The sequence below is a fragment of the Botryllus schlosseri genome, chromosome 14 (genome assembly GCF_051294905.1).
Source record: "Botryllus schlosseri isolate E-star chromosome 14, Bs_hap1, whole genome shotgun sequence".
Taxonomy (NCBI): Eukaryota; Metazoa; Chordata; class Ascidiacea; order Stolidobranchia; family Styelidae; genus Botryllus; species Botryllus schlosseri.
This window is the reverse complement of record NC_137249.1, coordinates 17,268,344-17,286,241: the sequence shown is the minus strand read 5'-3', so window position 1 is coordinate 17,286,241 and position 17,898 is coordinate 17,268,344. Positions and strand designations below refer to the sequence as shown.

General features: G+C 40.3%; 1 protein-coding gene across 3 annotated transcripts in view; it reads right to left on the bottom strand.

Annotated features, from left to right (window-relative positions):
• The window catches only part of LOC145454965 (protein unc-13 homolog B-like), a 34,594-nt gene extending 17,175 nt beyond the window's left edge, over positions 1-17,419 (bottom strand). For 2 of the 3 annotated variants that reach the window (XM_080332892.1, XM_080332893.1), the window contains exons 1-10: positions 17,061-17,419; positions 16,864-16,999; positions 15,262-15,411; positions 13,488-13,632; positions 13,158-13,278; positions 11,187-11,316; positions 9,008-9,126; positions 3,192-3,361; positions 2,607-2,722; positions 832-995 (exon numbers count right to left, since the gene is read on the bottom strand). In XM_080332892.1, coding sequence (XP_080189018.1) covers positions 832-995; positions 2,607-2,722; positions 3,192-3,361; positions 9,008-9,126; positions 11,187-11,316; positions 13,158-13,278; positions 13,488-13,632; positions 15,262-15,411; positions 16,864-16,953 — 1,205 coding nt within the window. In that variant the 5' untranslated portion in view covers positions 16,954-16,999; positions 17,061-17,419. The other variant, XM_080332894.1, reaches the window with a different exon arrangement.
• Positions 17,420-17,898: the final 479 nt, after the last annotated feature.

Genomic DNA, 17,898 nt, shown 5'->3' with positions numbered 1-17,898 from the left:
TATATTTCAAACAATTATGATGATGACAGACCGTCGGTTTTGTAGTTGGCAAATACACCATAAAGTTTTGGCACTCTATGCAAATCGATAAATATAATTAATAGGCGTACTGGTGAGTATATTCGCTATTTGGCTAATGTGAGAGAAACTAGACTTGTTACCCATAATACAGCATGCCGCATGTAATGATCCCTGTATTGGGGAATTTTATGGCCAGAGAGGACTTAATTCGCATTACAAACCGGAGTTAATGACACAGTCCGTTGGATTGACACGCAGGACGATGCGAGATAGCAGAGAATCATCGTTGCCAATCGATGGGCAAGTTGCCTGCTAGAAATACTCCTTTCTTTTAATAGATTTCACTGATGGACAGTAAATATGAATGATATAAGATGTGTCTATGCTCCCCCTCGCCTGCGTAGCTGTTTGTCAGGGATATCTAGAGCTAGATATCCCTGCTGTTCGTATAAGGCAAGCCTACAAGAAGTGCATAGAAACGTCCCTACGGTGGACTGGGACAAGGAAATATATTGAAAGAACGATAACGCGTCAAAGAGGATAGAGATTAAGCGTTAATATATTCATGTCAGTATACGCCGATGTAATTCTTTACATTGTAGGAATGCAATGCAAATGGTCAAATTGACATCCTCCTATAGCCTACAGCTCATTGTTTCTGGCGTATCACAATGCACAGTGAGTGTCTTTCGCGGGTAAGAATGGTAGACTGCCGATTATAGTATTGTTTATTGTAACGAAAAGACCTTCCGATGTGGGAGTTCGTCGTACAACTACCTTTCTAATCTAGCAAGATTACTGTCAACTTACGTCATAGCCTGGTACATTGGCTCGATGCCATATCTCATTGCGAACTCCATGATGACGTCTTGCGCCTCTGGTTTGAAGTAAAGTTTCCATCCCTGCTCCACGCCACGTTGATCGGGAAAATCTAATTTCCCGTCGTTTGTTTTCATAAGGTGGTGGAATATATTCTGAAGACGGATGGAATAGGTTTTACACGTGACCGGACGAATGTAAGAAATGCAAAGAAGCCACTAATTATGATGCGTTGGTGGCCTGAAAATATATTGCAATAGCATGGTACTAAAGGTATGTAATAAAACATCACATTTTCTGTTGCAATATTCTGTAGATTCGGATTTTGACCAAAATAGCTAGTCAACTTAAATGTATAAGCGAATGCTGGTATAGCCTACCTATGCAACTACAAGGCGTTTTACTGAAGACAACAAAAATAGCATCTATTTCGTTTGATTGATTTGATTAGGGGAAGAAACTTTAGTTACAGACCGCAACCAATAATTGCTCACTTCAGGCGTTTGAGATATCGATGCCATTACGGCACACCACGCTGTTTGTATTACGTCAACGTTCTACCGTACAAACCACAGCGCAATTCTGTTTACTGTAAATTACACCAACGCCACCACTATTCAATCACATAGTCGTAGATAGGAGGAATTTGTGGCGAGGGGTGTTTTAAATACCGACAGGAATATACTGATATTAATTGTGACACAAGAAAAACGAATAACTTCATAACGTCCATCGATAATTTGGATCCTTTTGTCAGTCTTTGTCCGTGACACTGCCTAATACCATGAAAAAGGTGAAGTATAAAATACTAGTGATTTTCGTCGACGGAAGGCCGGGTCTACCGTAAATATTTATCTAGCTATCAGTACGAATGTGCTTTTAATATTGATAAGTCCAGTACGTTCTCATGAAAAGAGACTCGCAGTTGCTGACCATCAGTACAGGCATATTCGCAGATACGAACCTGGCGCAAGACACTTTAAATATCCCCCTCCCCCCGGCAAGATTCAAATGAACGAAGTAAGGGTCAAGTCAATACTTTGGACCTGATCAAGCATTTCGAGAATTCGTAAATGAAGTAATCCTATTAAGAATATTCGATGCCTGCGAGGTAGGATCAGGATCAGATACTCCGGAAGCCACTGTCATACGATTAGTTGCACTCGCTACCAATCCAAACTATAGTGTTTGCAAAGGAGTGATTGTAAAGTGCTGGTAAACCAACGTCCCAGAGATATGGTGCATTGATACCACCCACTTCGTAAATACGAATTCAAAAATTGAATTCATGAATCTTGAAAAGTATTTATAATTAGCTACCTTTAAATCGACTTTCAGGGTAATTCCCCTTCAAGTCACTTTCGAAATGATATTTTAAACTAAAGAGCGGTGGGATGTCTCTGACGCATTTACGATGCCCATCCAATCTCCAACTGCAATATCTTCAATAAATCTTGTCGAAAAGGAAATTTACGACTGTTATGACGATTCCATAAGCCGATTTATATCTTCCATTTGAATATTTCTTATGAGCATAAACGATGGATTGTAACGTAAATGACAGTCATAATCAAAATCTGAAAGTTGATATTGCTAAATTAACGTTCCTGCTCTAGACCTACTCAAATGTAAACAGGCAGGATGTGTAGAATGTATAGAGAGATATATCGTCAACAGCTCATGTTCCGTAGCAGAACTATGCTAGGACACGACTCGTTAGAAAGCGACAACGGCTAACAGTAACAGAACATGACGTGTCGACATACCTCGTGCAAACAAGTGTACTGCTTCCGATACGGTGCGCATTTTTCTTCGCCCTTGACTTCCACAGATATCTTCACGTGAATGTTTCCGGATACGACGGACTTTTCGGTACGCTTTTCTGTTGAATAAGGCAACATGTTCCCATAAACACATCTAATAATGCAAATGACATGAACAGGTTGAGGTTGAGTCAGGTTGATGTTGAGTCAGACTGATCTGAATAGGTACGCAGATATAGAAAATGAATGGAGAGGGGAACAAATAAAAATCAAACATGAAGTGACATCACTCTTCCTTTCCAACATCATAATGGTGCTGACAACATGATGCTCAAAATCCGCCATAATTGGCAGAAAATCACTTTCGTTGGTCTCATGTAGCATACAGAGGTACCAAAATACTTGTACATTTTCCGGAGAATGCTCAAGTATAGGTCTGGTCTACTTGCACTACTTACTCAAGCGATTAGGATTTTGAACTATACTTCCAATTCCAGTTGGTCAAAACCGCTTACTTTGTAGTAAGAACAAACTAGCTATGAAGATGCTTTCAAAAGCTAATGAACATGCCTATAGTCTAGTACGCACCTAAATTATACCAGCAATCCATGTCCCCGGACAGCGTGTGTATTAGGATAAGCGCGTGGCCAAGGAAATCGTCCGATTCCCTGAGCAGTTTTTGCTTGACCACCGATTTCAAATCGTCGTCCTCGTCCCAAACTTGAATTTTCAATCGGTCCGTGGAGTCGTGGCATTCGCTACGGAAGGCAAGAGCCGAGATCAGAAAATAGATGTTGTGGAATTACCACAGGCGTTTGCCAGAAGTGACCTGATCACTGGTCAGTAACAAAACTCACACGATTCAGAAGTTTCAGAAATTTTTGATTTTTAGAATATAAAAATCTATTTCACGATGTTATGGCTGCGCTGTAAAAAACGCAACCAAACAAAGTCAAGCTGGTCGCGAAAATCATCTACATCTAGGGTTGCATTTAAAGCAAAAATCAATTTGTTTAAAGCAAGGCCCTTGTTTAAAACGTGTTTTTTTTCATTAAGCCATGACGTCACCAATACTCAATTGTGACGCCATTTGAGATTGACATTCACAATTAAAAATATAGGGTAAATATAGCTCCTTTGACGAAATATCTACGTATACTATAGCTGTTGAACCGGCTATTTTGAGATTTGCAACCATCCCATAACGTATACTTGGGCTATAAGGGTGGTATAGTCGACTGTAGGCTCCTGCAACATGTTTTTGGAAAGTATTGACACAATTATGGCATAATTATACAACTTTTTTTAAAGGCCGTTGTTTAAAACTTTTAAACAAAGTTGTTTTAAACAACCATTTGTTTTAAATGCAACCCTATACATCCGTTACATTGACACTACAAAAAACGAACGTACTGCGGTTTTCTGTTGATGTTGTAATCTTGTAAGGGACCGAGAGTCGTTTAAAAAATTGATAAGGGACCGTTTCGTGGATTTGTTTGAAAAGTTTGAGAACCACTGAGACACAAGATCATGATGTAAGGAACCAGCTTCTTTCGTGTCATCATGCCTCATTTATTTTTATGTGGCACCGTCTGTCATTTTAAAGAGCATCTTCGGCGTGATCACCTCGCACCTCGCCAACAGTTATCCGCTGTCACCAGGAGTAGACCGACAAAACGGCCTTGTCCAGAGTAGGATAATTCCTGTTGATTCGATTTGACGTGCTGGTTCGAATCATACGATATGTAAAATGATGCGAATCGATTTCAAGCACGAAGATGCATCTTGCAATCCTACCCGGGCTTACCCGCGCGGACTACGAATTTACTCACCGAATTGACTTCGTGAAACTCAGGGATAGTTAGATATCCCTGTTAAAGCTATACTGACATGAGTACTATTAAGACTTTTGTATACTTACAGTACGTTCCGCCGGTCTTGGAAATCGTAATTATTCAAATTTCTATTACTTGAGTGGCAATGCTGACTATTGCGACCACCGCTGGCATTGGCTATTTCGCAGTCGGTTTAACTAGATCAGGGGCGGGCAACTTCTCCGGTCGGCGGGCCGGATATGGAAAAATGAAGCACTTGGCGGGCCGGATTACAGAATATCTATATTATACCTTAATCGCGTAATTATCCACCAATACAAGGAATCAATGGTATTTAATGTAAACTTCAAGTTTAAAGCATGGAGATCAAAAACAGTATTTAATGAATTTATTTACAACAGCTATTGAAGTCAATCAGACATATGTGGTCGTTCAATATTGTCAACTAGTTATTTGAACTCTGGTTGCATGTCGTATGCGGAAACCCTTAGTAAAGACTGCACGCGAACATCAGTTATATTGGAACTCAGCCTTCCTAGTTAATGTTCGTGGCAGTGTTGGGATCAAGTCACTACCTTCGAGTCACAAGTCATCTCGAGTCGAGTCAAGTCACTCTATTTTCAAAGGTGATTCATCGAGTCAAGTCAAGTCACTCGATTTTTGGAAGTGACTCTAATCAAGTCAAGTCAAGTCACGAGTCAAATCACTCGATTTTTCGGAGGTTACTCGAGTCAAGTCAAGTCACAATTCAAGTCACTATTCAAGTCAAGTTGAAATTTCAAAGTACTAGACATGATTCAAAGTCATTACATTTTGCTAACTGTTTCAAATACATATGAAGTACCTATTTTTTTCTGAATCGAGGAACAGATAAAGGTGCTGTATCGTTCACGCATACGTAGAACTGCTCAACTGCGCAAGCATAGCGGTATAGACTCTGTCTGTAAATAGCAGCCAAAATACAGGATAACATACGAAAGTTTTAAAATGATATAGTTCAATATCCTAACCACCTACATATCCGTGATATACAATTATAAACCTATGAGCGATATTCGTTTCATTTAAATTATATACAAGAGGGTTGGTTGAGGTGAGCAAGTTTACGACAACGAGAGCTGTTGTATAAGCTCCGATCATTGCCTTTGCGATCAATTTATTTGTGATATAACAATGGAGGTTCGGTAAAATGTAAAATCATTGATTCATTGGTTGGCAATCCGAACTTATACAAGATACAGCGATTTAGTCGACAACGATTACTTCATAATTGAAATTGACTCGTAAATTTTGATTCGGGTCACGAGTCACTCTGCATTTCTGAAGCGTCGAGTCAATACATTTTTCCAAGGTGACTCGAGTCAAGTCAAGTCATACGAAAAAGGTGACTCGAGTCATCCCAACACTGGTTCATGGTCGAAAATGTATGTAGACCCGAGCAGGGCAAGTAGTTTAATGTCCATATTTCTCAGGTTGACAAACTTGGATTCATTCTGTGACGCATAAAACTTGTTAATACTTTCAGAATAAAATTTCACTTTCAGAGTAAAAACTCTCGGCGGGCCGGTCAAAATCCCTTCGCGGGCCGGATCCGGCCCGCGGGCCGTATGTTGCCCGCCCCTGAACAAGATAGTTGCCGCAGGTCCTTCAAGGATTTCGGTTTTCTATATTGTGACCTCACTTGATAGATAGATCATTTATTTAATTCACGTCATCAGGATTACATGAATATTTCAAAAACGATACGACCGGACGGCCATCTATAGTCAATCCCTCCCGGAGCAAACAAATGACATAACACGGCAGCAGTGACGACAAAACAGAACACAATTGTAAATTTTAGGAACACAAAAAGAACCTGATCAGTATAAGCACACGACAGCGCGATGTAACTAATTGTAAAATTGTTCGGCCCGCATTGCTTGATACAGACGCAATAGCTATTTGCGCACCCAGAAGGTAGCAAACGTCGAATTCCTTCACTATACTTGAGGGTATATCTATATGATATCAGAGCGTTGTTGGAAAATTTTGTACTCCTCCGAACTTTCATTCTGACTTAGACGTCACTGTCCATAACCTCTACAAATTTTGGATTTTCACGCTGTGTCGCCATATAGGATGATTACGCGTTCTTATAGTTTGCGGCATTTGGTGATCCGCACGGTATTTGAGTATTACGAAAGTCTGATGGGGATTTCTGAATGGAAAATTTGTCTGACTTCGTGCCACAAGCAAACACTTGTTAGAAGGAACCTTCAACACCAAAGACAAAGATCGCAACCGTTAATCTGTGTATTGCTGTGGCGTAAGATATATTGCCATGTGTCTCAAAGGCATACGGTGGTGAACAGCACCGTAACTGCCGCACCCCAAACCCCCCAATTGGGGTGGGCCCGAGCTCGATGGGGGGCCCAAAATTATTTCGTGAATTAGCATAAATCATAGAGTATTTTTTGAAAATTTACGCAATTTTTTCAAAATTTTTTCGCGCTGCGCGCGAATTCAAGAAGGCATTTATCTTTATTATTAGGTATTGGGCCATTACCGCGCCACGACCCACCAAGATATACAATCAAGTTTTAGGCCATATAACATGCGACTCCAAGAAGTATGCCAGAACGATTGGCAGCGAGAAAAGCTTGGCCGAAAAGGTCTATGCCCTTATGCAGACCAAAGACTTCGCTATATATACAAAATACATATAGGTTTAATTGTCCATAGGCGCCTAAATGACTGGCGCCGAATGTCCCTGTCTTTGCAATCTGAACCTCACAAGACATGGGAAAATTTTTATGCCAGTGAAGAAATACCAATTTGAAATCGTGTGCGTCTCTTAGTTTAGAAGCGTACGTTTGGGCGGTTCTATATTTTTCGATATAGCAGACTGGAAGTCACGAAATAACATCATGTAACGAAGTCATATCAACGGCTCCGCCCGCCCGAAGATGTTTAATCATTATTTACGGGCCCTCCCGTTTTCAATACACTTCACTCAGCTCTACCGGTAAATCTAATTACGTGAGTAGAGAGGACAATAAATTGATAGCATATTATATATGCAATCGCCGATCTGATTGACCGATTTTATCATAAATTATCGAAAATTTTGGCGCTTCGCGCTGGCTCACAATACAGTACTGGTAATTTCGTGACAAACGCGAACAATGTGATGGGGGGGGGTCGTTTTATCACCCTATGGAAACCCAAGACCCACGTTTTTTGGGGCCTGACGACGTGCTGTTTCGTTCCTGCCAACGGGTAGCCTATGCGCCCGAAGATGTTTAATTATTATTGAGTTGTCCTACCTTTTCAAACACACCTCACTCAGCTCTACCGGCAAATCTGATTACGTGAGCAGAGAGAAGATAAAAATTGATAACAATGTATGCAATTCCCGATCATACTGACGGATGAAATCATGAATTCTAGAAATTTTGCGCGCTTAGGCGACAAAAGCTGATTCACTAAAGAAACTCCCAATGAATAAGATGAATAGTGGCAAACAGTGTATCGCCGTTCGGTCTATAACCCTATGGGGGCCCAAGACCAAATTTTTTTTGGGGGGGGCCTGACGAAGTGCTGTTACGGCCCTGGTGGTGAAGCCTGTACACGACAGTGAACCTGAAGTCCAGAACACGGCAGAGTCAATTCAGTTAAAACTAACCGAAAAGGCTAAATTTTCTCGGAGGCATGAAGTAGACATTAATTTATAAGCCATATTCTGACATGATTTCAGAAAATATTTTCGAATATAAGCTGCATAGGGTTCAAATCAGTGATGCTTCATCAAGTCGGGGTGGATTGAGCGAGGGTCGTTTCGACATCCTATCTGTTCATTACATCGCATTGCATCTTGAGAATTTAAAAATAATGAAATCGTTGATTGTAACTATTATGATTACCGGTGTGGCCGATTGCAAACTCTGGTAGTTTTTGTTATTGGTTATGCGTTATGCCCCATTGCACAAGTTTCGAATTTTCAAGTTCCACTTCCTAGAACACTATCATATCCAGAATGCATGGAAACACCCGAGTCGTTCAACGAGTAATTGCTCGTCGATTGAATGTGATTGTCATTGATCAGTTGATCACCATACAGTAGCATGCCTATAGGCTTTTGCATTTGATTGCGCATAAAATATTCAACGCGACTATTGGAGAATACCGTAACTGGTAGATTTTCAAAGAATTGCCTATTCACTTTCATCTGTCAGCTTTTAGTACTGATTGTCCCATACAATTCATGTCGATATTGATGCAAAAGAGGGAACCAGCTTCTTCCATGCCATCTTGTCTTATTTATTTGGTAACAATCAACAACTACTTCATACTCTAATATCGTGTATATACACTTATACAGTGTTACATTATACCTATGCCAATCAGCTATGCAGTTAGAAAAGACCTGTAAGGTGTCGCATATACTTCAGACATAGTTTGTGTTCCTCGGTCATGGCGCAGACGCGTAAATGATCAATTATTATAGCTATAATACATCTTACCAAGTCAGTTCGAATTAGGAAAACGTTGGATATAGGCTACACAGGATTAGTATTGATTACTCACAATGAGTAACTTTCATTCCATTTCGGATCCAAGGTGTTATATATCGTCTTTGATCTTCGCTTTGTCTTCCCGACTTCTACAGTGACATATGGGTCGCTGGTGCCAGTCTTATCTTTAGCCTGAATAAAATAACGTCACAATAATATTATGAGCAAAGATTTGTTTGACATAGAGTGGTACTTTATTTTTGTGTGATGCGGGGTAACCATTCTATACGGCGAAATACACGGTATAAATACGAAAGCAAGGAACCAACTGATATATATCCTCACACTCAGCAAGCACTGCGGCAACATTTATAGATATATTTTGCAAGATGTGGCTTCACGCAGCAATGATGACTTGAATTAGCAATAACACAGCATTTTTCCTCACTTCTCATCAATTGCCAAGCCATATATGGTCATGCTATAGTACTGTTAGAAAAGAGTGAAATAAGACAGGAGAATAAAGATGAAGAATAAGGATAGTGTCTGGAAAAGTTACACGTATGTACAATATCACGGTATGTGTGCTAATGCTGGGCTTGACATCACTTCGTACCGACCTTCAGGTGAAATATATCCGAACGCGTTTGTATGTACACGGAATCGAATAAGAAATAAAGTCTGTGCAGATTAAATTTGACTCAAACGCCATTTCCTGAATGACTACCTTATGTTTTTGCAGCAGCTACGCGCAACGACTTTACTTAAACCAGCACATAACCTACATTATTTGTGGGTGCGACGCGTTAATGAATATCTTAATTCCCCTGAAAACCTTCCATTCAGTAATGGCGGTAGCAAGAAACTAGAAATATGGTGCTGTACCAAATGAATCGGGATGACAGGAATGGGCATTTTTGACAAAGATCAACGGGCTTATATCAATTGCTGTGGTATATTAACATTGGTCAATATAATTTATTCCGCCCGAAATATGCATGACGTAAAATCAACTTGCCATTTGGTAACCGATACGGATACAACGAAGATGAATTGTCACTTAAGCTCCTCACCAGGGGTACACAGTTTACACCGTCTACCCTCAATATAAATAATGATAATAATAATAATTCAAAAACCTAATTCCCGATGACGCGAATCATGGACATTTTAGACATCGTCATTTAGTAGACATCTAAATGTCGATAGGACATAGGGACAATGCCATCGCATTTCCGACCACTCAAAACCGAGACCAGGGCGCAACAAATTTCTTGGTCTGTGGTATTAATATCCATCTAATAGCGATTCGTGGCCCCATATGTGCTGTAATTTTGAGCACCAGCAATTTCGATTGTTCGGAATAATGTTGATTTTCGACTTGGAAGGGCGAATTCTGTGGATTTCCAGTGCACTCACCCAGTTATAATTCATATTTTCGGTATTATAGTTCGGCAGTAGCTTTCGTTTTTGACCATCGGTATCAAATTTTGCGCTCAGGTCGCCGCAGCTATAAGACTACCGTATCTGTTTACAAAGATACCAGTAACTGTATGCTGTAAATATCTGGGTGAACAGCCGTATTACAGTATCACAATACAGTATTATCTGTCCAAATGGCTCAGTGGCCTATTCGAATTGTCTTGGCCCTCTGACCTACCCAATTTGATCGTCGAAATAGCGATTGGACGAAGGAATGTGACATACTTTTAGTTAGCTTGCATGTTACTCTTGCCATGAAATGTGTGTTAAATCATACTCTAACTATGTCTAAAATGATCCCCCCAAATAAGTCCGTACGCCGTCAATATATTGTCATAGACGGTCGTTCGACACGGAGAAGCATGGCAGCGTCATAGATATTGCGTTATATACTTTCCGCCAGCATTCATGGTCTACTAAAGTCATTTACCACAAATATTGATATCCACAACCATTAGTAGTTGTAGTAGTAATAGTACCATGATCACCGAAGCAATGCTTATATATATATATATATCTGTTTAATTGCGACATTACCCCCCACAAACTATTGCCGAGTGATAATCAAGCCTACAAGATATAAAATAAACTGCGGCGTTTACGCTTGGTCATGTCCTATAGAAAAAGGATATAGCTAGGATACTGCTGCTACAACGGCAGGTTTCTTACAGAATATTCGTATAGATGTATTAGGAAGATTATTACGTGATGGATATAATCTTTATAGCTCATCTCATCAATATACATGATATAGACAGTTAGACACACACCTGCAAGCCCTTTGCTTCTATCACGTTAACGATGAGCTTTGCGGACCACTTGCAAGTACCGTCCAACACGCTCTGTTTGCTTGCGCTCATATGCTTGAGATGCCGTTCGGCTGGGATGTTGAACACGTCCCTGCATGAAAAGGATGAGGCATTTACGAAGTGCTCATAGACGCAATGATCACACAATTTGAAGCACATTGAGAAATCATGTGTAGCTAATGCAGCGTATCTCTTCCATAATTTTAAGAAAGAAACATCTAAAATGCTTGCTAAACCGACGTAAGCGAAGCACCTGGTCTGTTTTTATCATGGGTCTGAAAATTGAACCATTGAACCGAAGATATTTGAGTCGCGATCCGTTTAAATTACAATTATATGTAAGGAACACATAAGATGGGGCATCGGTTCCATTGTTGAGAGGCTGTTACCAAGTGAAATTATATATAATGATTTTCAATCGATTCCTACAACACCATTGGTGGTGCTTTACAGTCGTTATACGCATCGATGAACAATTCATTTACAACCTATACTTTGCACTGCAGATGTATGCTATGCAATGTATATATTACATCTCAAGGTGCCCACGGGGATTGAGCTTTGGCGGAATACGCTTTTGTTGGTCGCAATGGTATACTACTCATAGAGCGTTACACTGTCATAAGTGAAGTACTTATGTCTCTTCCTGATAGAGTGGCAGAGACTGTGCACTAAAATATATGCAAAGATAACTCTGGACATTGCACGCTATCAATTACGGAAACTTTTTCTCGAAGTTATACGAACAGTTTTTAACATTTACCAATAATTCCTAGTGCGGCAGCTTCAACATATATAGGACAGCATATTGCATAACAAGAAATCCGCATTATCGGCCTATTTGTGACATTTGTTGCGTTGTGGTGAATATTGTCAAGTTCCGAAATGACAACGTACTATATGGTTGCTGCGTTCAGATGTGAATTTTATTCCTGCGCTAGTACGTAGTATAGGACGGAGTACTACGTGTTTCCCAAAAAATCATGAGTTTAATCTACACCGTATCCAAATCCTCGCATGTATTGCAGAATATTCCAGATACCCCAGATCATTTTACTTTCTAAACTCCCAACACGAGTGAATTATCAATGTTAGGAACATCATAAGTCCCCACGGCTGCTAATGACTTCGCATGACTTGAGCCGATTGAAAAACGTAAAATATGGACTCATTCGTCTAGCTGCGAAAACAATTTTTCACCTTTTTCATATCATTAACCCAGTAAAAACATCATCGACTGCAAATTCTTTTTCCAAAAATTTCAAATTTCAAAATCAATTTGAAAAACAATTCCTATAGTTACTGTCAAATAAATAAAACTGTGATTCCGAGTGTCTGTTTAAAGTCTAATCATGCGTTAAGGCTGACTCTGCTTTTCTTCCATCGGGATGTAAAATCTAGAAAGACTTGAGGACAGACAGCATTTCCTGTCATTGTCTGTTGCAAACTTGTTGCGGTGTTTCGTTTCCTACAGTTCCAATCAATATTATGAAGAAAGCTAGATAAAAATCTTGACATTTATCGGAAAAGGGTTGTCATTGATCATTTACAATGTCTTCCCTAACGAACCCATGTTTTGAGGTTAGGCTCCATGTATTCTGGAGACATCACTACACAGCTAATGACGCACAATGGCAAAGGTTTTTCTCGTAGCTGCAGACCCAAAATTAGTTTCGGAAACAATAGCATAAATTATAGAATCTATTTCTTAATCGGTAACCCAACTGTAATCCTTATGAAGCTGTACATACCTGCTAGAAAACAGCGCGAAGCACGAAACTAGTTTTCGGTGTATTAAATGAATTTGGTTTGCTTTAATGAAATTACCCACCCAAGAAATGCCACAGCATGACACATCTGGGGGCAATTACTCATGGGATAAGCACTACTGACTCATGTGGAGTCAAGAGCATGAAACTGCGGTATTTTTACCTGATCATAACAAATGTCCTTTCCATGATCTTTTCTCTCTCGTTCATTTTGTCGCCGATTGCTCTCATGATCGCTTGCGTTTTGTCGGTGACTCCATGATGTGAGCTTTTAGCTGCGGCTTCTGCGACAATGACACAGCAACGTCAATAAATACTCCGAATGTTCCGCATTCGTACATTATTTAGATACGCGCGAGCGCGACAATCCTGACGCCATAAACTCGCCATCAGGTGCAGTCTATACTATACATCATTGGCATTAGACGCTATAAAGCTCCATCCTCTGAGAATTCTATTTGGAAGTTGCGGTTTGCCAGTATGACCGACTTACTTTGTAAACAGTCCGCGTTTATCAATTCCTGACACCGCTCGTGGCATTTTGCGCCGCAGATGGAGCACCGTTTTCCTTGACGAGCTATTCCCCATAGCAAACCGCCACATATGTCACAGTACGCTGGCTTTGTGGCCGACCACACCTGAAAGTTAATCGAGTCAATGGTAAGCCATTCGACATTGCGCATCAGTGTGTGTGGACTTTTGGATGGGTGAATCTACGTTAAGATATGTTACACATGATGATTCATTCATTCATTCGGTTATTATTAATGTTTCATCAGTTCGAAGCGCCACAAGATTGCGATAAAATGAACAGATAATAGGAACGAGTCGAAGCTATTGTAATAGTATTTCAATGAGACACCCCGATTGGCCGGATCCAAAATATGTACAATTATACATTAAGGCATAAACACAAGATGAAAAGTAACATGAGATAACAAAAAAGGATAAGTGATTAAAATAGATTGGCATGTGAGGGTAGGCGACGTCGATATGTCAGTTAGACCAATGATTCCCAAAGCGGACGCCAGCGCTGACGCCCGTGAAGGAGGCGCTGAATATGAAATGGGCGATTGGGAAACGCTGAGAACCAATGGGGGAGGTGTATGTCTAGAAGGATAATGTTCCGTAGTGTTGAAACGATTGATGAATAAAGCAGCGAAATGCGCGGTAATCCAATATGAAATCGATTCAGTCAATCCGGTCCCGCCCTCGGTCTATTCAATCAGCTACACCGAAAAAAGCATTGTTGCTTGATAATGTTGATCCGCTTATCAATGGGCATATTAGGTCAACACGCTAGAATACGGGGGATATTGTATGCAGTGAAATGCATATTGCTGCATAACAAGGACCGATGACATTCAAGGGAAATTGCCTTGGGCGGTTTTGCTCTCTCTCTCTTTCAGACAGTAGTGGGATTTGCACTGTGCTTGGACCGTGGCGTTAGCCATGGCGGTCTGGTTGCGAGAACCAATATCACTTGCTTAACAGCCATAGTCTCTAAGTTAAATGAGTCGAATTTATCCCTTATTGTTATGAGGTAAATCTGATCAAGGTGAAAATGACAGGATCCTGGTTCAGTAATGCGCCCGTGTGATGTTAGCGAAATTTACCTAGAAATATTTTTTTCCATTTACCAAGCTTGCCTGAGCTCGATTCCGGTCTCGCTCCAATATAAGATTTTGACGTAGAAGGATACCGCAATCATCATGAAAAACTGCTCAAGGTCGTGGTAATTCGATTTTGTGATATATTACAATTAGAATTTTCCGCCTGTAAGATCAATCCATTCTGTGAATTTTCCGAGCATGAATTGATGGAGGAGCGGATTACATTTGTGGAACATTTTTGAGTTCAAACCAGAGTTCATTATCTCGTATCAATCGTTCTGTATACATAAACAAATCAAAGAGAAATACACTTCCCGGAGTCTGGAGTCGGGTCAGGCAGAGCGATGGGATGTCTTGTAATTCTCGCCAAACATTTATAGTGATTGGAAGTCGAGCACGCGCGTGTGTTGTAGGATACTTATGATAATTGAGCTATACTGTAGCAGTAGCGGAATACGCTACGCGTAAACTAATACACGTGGTCACCGGTCAGCTTCTCATATTTCAAAAAAAATCCCCGAAGACGGTCGCAAAAACAATAATCTGAAAATTTCGCAATCATTGAACAAACGCAGGATTGTGGCGACATGCAATTTACAAATGGCCATATAGTCTGTAACTCCGATCCAAGTCCCCATATGCTTCTGTACTCACTTCAAACTGGTGCGGTGTCGTACTTGATATTGGGTAAAGGTACGCTTGCAACGTCTTCTTGTAAACGTGTAGTTTCAGGTCCTCGTCATTCAATAAAACCCGAGATTCCGCTATCGCTGAGTTAACCCCAGACCGGGCTTTTAAGGAGCTCTGAATCGTAGTGAATATAACATTAAATTATTCGATCAATCCATCCAGTATTGATTTGTATATAATACTTTCAACGTCGACATCGCATTGCTCAATGCTCCGACATTTGGTCGGAAACAATCAACAAATGTCTCAGAAGAAGCGATAAGATCATACTAGAAATGGCACTTAAAGTGCCAAATGATAATTGCCTGAATCGCATTACATTGCGCTCTTACAAAATCGACTTCGCGTACCGAGTGTGCATGGTATTGCGTGAAAACTACTAAAACGAACACGGAGAAGGACATGACCTTGAGGGGGAAGCGAGATACGCAGGAATATCAGACGGTATTACCACGATTTTTATATTTACAAAATTTCAGTGGTCAAGTGACACTAGGCAACGCTTTTATATACAATGAATATGTGAAATGATGACACTATTGTCAATAATCTCAAGGCCAGCATGGCTTGCACCGGTTTTTTAAAGTCATCATTCTCCTACGAGTTAAACTAATCCAAGCAAACGCTAAACATCCATTGTATCGAAAAACGGATCAATTTCGTTCCTTTGGGGATAATTGGCTCAATAAAAATTGCCAGTACGAGAACAACAACGCGTATTTGCCGTATATCACAGCAATGCTATTCAACATTCACAATGAAACCGGCAAGACGAGGCCGACGAAGTATTCTATAGCGCTGGCGTTTACCGTACTTATGCCGTTGATATCGCTAATACATGCCGTCAATTTCATGACAGGCTATCGAACCAGCGCTTAGTACAGGAATTTGCAAATTCTTAACCGATAATTTCACGCTACAATAGATCGATACCAATGACTTTGTAAATGGAATGTGATTAACAATATAACGAATTCCGATATTGGCATTTCCCCTGGGATAGCATGAGAATTCATCTCATTTATATGGACATGACAGAATCAAACCTACGAAATCAAACCAAACTATCCGCTACTCTGATTACGGATGGGTGAGCCATTCGTGATATCAATATGTCCCTGAGCACCATAGTGCTAGCTATGATAATGGAATCTACTTTCGACGTTATGATGATCGACTCACACGCTATCGCTATGCATCTTCAATTTCAGTTTCGACTTATGAATTTCGAAATAGACAGCGGTTCTGGGTTAAACTTAACCTATGGACAAGATATTTCCAGGTTAATGCAAGAGTATGTTAGCATGATTTCACACCACCTATACCTAAATATTTGAACAATCCACAATTAAATTCACAGCAGCACTGCTATAAAGAACACATCACAATCCGCTATTCACACTTACCTCCAGATTCAACCAAGAAGGCATCTCTTGCAGTTCGACTAACCTTTCCAAAGCTGCCACTTACAAAGATTTAAACAATCGCACATGTCTATAATCCTAAACTCATTACCGCTGTGCATATGGCAGGACTGTATTTCTATATTTAGTGCCTAGGAATAACCTTGTGCCAATTCCTTTGTCGCGGACGCCTGGCTTTGGAACGAGTAAGCAAATGGGTCTTCGAAAACTCCGTCTCAATGGCGTTACTCATTCTTATCGTTATACAATTTCCGGCGTCAATAAAGTATCCCGAATATCTAAAACGATATTGCTCATGGTCAACCGACAAGAGCCCTTGCTATGAATTTAACTCCTTACCTTGTCAGAAACTCAAACTTGACAAACAATGGGAATGGATTATCAAATATTACATAAACTCCTCCGCTATTCTTCACCAGAAAGTATGGTCCATTGTGCCTCCACGCCAATATCACAATCCCCGACTTGGACGCGCAAAATAAACTTTGTGTAGTGCTCAAAATAGCAGTGCTACAATCGTTTTTACGATATGGCGGTTGCCAATGCTCATGCACACACTTCTTCTTGAGGGACAAGTAACAACGGGAAGCTTTGAGTAATGCGTGCCGGGCGACGATGACTCACAATATTAGTATACGAGCATTGGTCTCACTCAGCTATGTAGAACACTGTAACGTTATGCTGTATTTCATAAAATTCAGATATGACTGCGATAAAATTTATCGACAGTTCGACACTCAGCTAACGGTCAACTTAGCGAAACGATATCCGTCACACTTGATCACCAGAGTTGCAATTCTAATAATGTATAGGGTTCATATCGAGATTCAGGGCTATAGAAACTTGAGCTAACAGTACAATAGGCCATTGAACATACGCTTGAGTCACTGCGAATCACGTTTTTCTTCAAGCATCTATTTGCTCTATTTATGTGTCTGTGATTAAAGTAACATTTCTAGAGCCTACATTGTGTACTATTGGAGATATAAAACAACGACCACCGCGCCCTAAATGTACATAATAATATTGCGATTCTGTCGTACATACCGTATACCTGCACAGCACATGTACTGTACAGTACTCTCTACTCTGTATACGTACACACAGCCATCGTATACCTGTCACAAAGGAGATTCACCGCGGGTATTTAACGCAATAGGAGTTGAAATAAGAAACT